This window comes from Drosophila eugracilis, unplaced genomic scaffold (genome assembly GCF_018153835.1).
Source record: "Drosophila eugracilis isolate 14026-0451.02 unplaced genomic scaffold, ASM1815383v1 contig_1497, whole genome shotgun sequence".
NCBI lineage: Eukaryota > Metazoa > Arthropoda > Insecta > Diptera > Drosophilidae > Drosophila > Drosophila eugracilis.
The window spans coordinates 69,125-71,486 of NW_024572310.1; the positions used below are offsets into that span (position 1 = coordinate 69,125).

A 2,362-nucleotide genomic window follows, 5' to 3' on the forward strand; every position below is an offset into this window, starting at 1 on the left:
ATTTACTATTTGGTCAGTACTGGTTGTATTCAGTAATCGGACAAATGCATTTTTGGTTGTTGCGACTATGTTTAGTATACTTTCTTCATCTGATGATAGCTGAATCTCTCGGACCACTTGAGATTTTGCTGGTAGAACTATGTAATTATTACCAGAACTGTATGTTATAGGAACTTAAATTGGAAAATTCAAATTATTTCGTCTAGGATAAACCAATCTTCATTATGATTGAAGTCTAGTTGATAATTGAATTTCTTTATGAAATCAATGCCTATTATTCCATCACATGGTATTGCGTGTGGAATTATATATTTATCTGTCTGTGTCTCGAGGGATGTTAAGCCTTTTGATTGAATTAGCTCTTGGCCTATGCCTTGAATGTTTATTTTTTTGTCTTTTTGAATATCACGAAGGATATCAGAAATTTCTTTTAAAATTGATATGTCTGCACCAGTGTCAATTAAGAATACAAGTTTTCTGTTTGTTTCTGTATTCGTAAAGATTACAAATATATTAAGACTAAGATTGATGGTGTGAACATTGTGGTTTACTGTTGAGTATCTGAAGGGTGAGAGTTTACCGAATTATTCTGGCAATTCTCACAGAATTGTTTGTATTATTGTTATTTTGGCCTCGATTCGAGTTGCCACGGCCTCTTTGTTTCCTCTATATCGGCCTCGTCCATTACTGTAATAGTTGGAACTGCTGTAGCTGTTGTAATTATTATTACGACTACTATAGTTTCCTCTGAAGTTTCCACGTCCGCGGTTCCACCACGCTGTGAATAATTTTTGAAATAAAGGACAGTATTAGGTTGTCCAGTTGCTTCCGTGCAACTGTTGACGAACTTGGATATGGCATCATTCATTGTGTTGAAGGTGCCAGCATGCATGATAAGTTTTACCTTATCAATTGTGCAGTTCTTAGTCATTGCCTTGACGGCATGCCGAGTGGAATAATTCCTTCCCAATTCTAGTGATAGTCCGTCTGATATGTATGCTCCTTCTAAGGCTTTCGCCATCTGCTCAACCTCTTGTGTGTATTGGTTTGCAGTTTTTTTGCGTTGCTGTAGGTTCATCAGTTTTGCTGACAATACTCCGACAGTTTCGGCCTTGACGTTTTTTTTTAGTCTAGAGATCACCTCGGAAATCGTTGTTTCGTTTCCTATTAGATTTCTAGCGGCACCCTTAAGTTTTGTTTTTGTTATGGAGACTGCGAGTTGTTTGTGCTCGACCTTTATTGCCTCTACTTTTTCTAACGCATCCACAAAACTTGTTAGATTTTCCGCTTTACCATCAAAAACTGGTTTCAGCTTGGATGCTGTATTTATGAAATCAATATTGGATTGTGCCATTGTTGCTTGTCTCGCTAGGATTATCAGAATCTGTGTAACTATCTCTATCTGTGTATACCGCTGGAATAGTAAGATTATTTAAATCTTCCTCTTCTATTTTGGGGTATACCTCTTATATTTTAATTCGTTTGTTTCAGCTGATTCTATGTCAGGTGCAGTGTCTTCTGCTATGGGAGTGTTTAGAACATTCGGTATTACTATTTCTAAACTGAATTTTTGTTTAACCGATATTAAATTAGATCGTAGTCGTATCAGATGTTTAGATACCTGAGACAATTGATCTTGATTCAATCTCTCCTGTGACTATGTATTAGTATTCGCGCTTCGTTAAAGTTCTCTACTAATATCTCAACATGTTTTCTAACTGTCTTCTTCTGGATTGGTTTATTCTGGGTTAGTGACTTATACGATTTGTCAAAATTTGCTTTGATATTATTTATTTCTTTATACAATTCATTCCAATCCATTATATCATTGGCATTGCGCTTAGTTTAGCCATTTTTTTAAAATTATATCTGTATAAAATTATTTTTATTTTTATTTCTATTTATTACATATATATTGTATGTTTAAGCAATGTTGCTTAGATTTTATCCAGGTCATTAGCCCGGCTCATATATCTTTTCTTTAAACATCTTTGTGCAGCTTATATATTTTATAAAGAAATTTGCGCACATTATGACAACAATGATTATTAAAAGTACATGTACTCAATATAAATCAATATTATTGGATTCTACTTTGTTTATGACATTGGCAGTGGAATCCACTGTATTTATATCCAAAGTCACTTTTGGAGGTGGTACTATACCTTTATGTTATACGAGGTGTGTTCAAAAAGTAAGGTGACTTTTCAAATTTCAAATTTTTCAAATTTTTCGATTATCTTCAGTTTTGGGAACAAGAAAAAGTCACATGGGGCCAAATCCGGTGAATATGGTGGCTGAGGCATTATTGTGGTGTTGTTTTTGGCCAAAAAATCCAAATCCTTTGATCCATATTTTTCGA

The 2,362-nt window shown here is 34.4% G+C and overlaps 1 protein-coding gene across 1 annotated transcript; it reads right to left on the reverse strand.

The window, feature by feature from the left end:
* Window positions 1-338: 338 nt before the first annotated feature.
* Window positions 339-1,223, reverse strand: LOC121530418. The gene is made up of 2 exons (XM_041819486.1): window positions 905-1,223; window positions 339-778 (listed from the first exon to the last, which is right to left on the reverse strand). The coding sequence occupies exons 1-2, from the start codon at window positions 1,076-1,078 to the stop codon at window positions 623-625; spliced, it is 330 nt and encodes a 109-aa protein (XP_041675420.1). The 5' UTR covers window positions 1,079-1,223; the 3' UTR covers window positions 339-622.
* Between the last annotated feature and the right edge of the window lie 1,139 nt (window positions 1,224-2,362).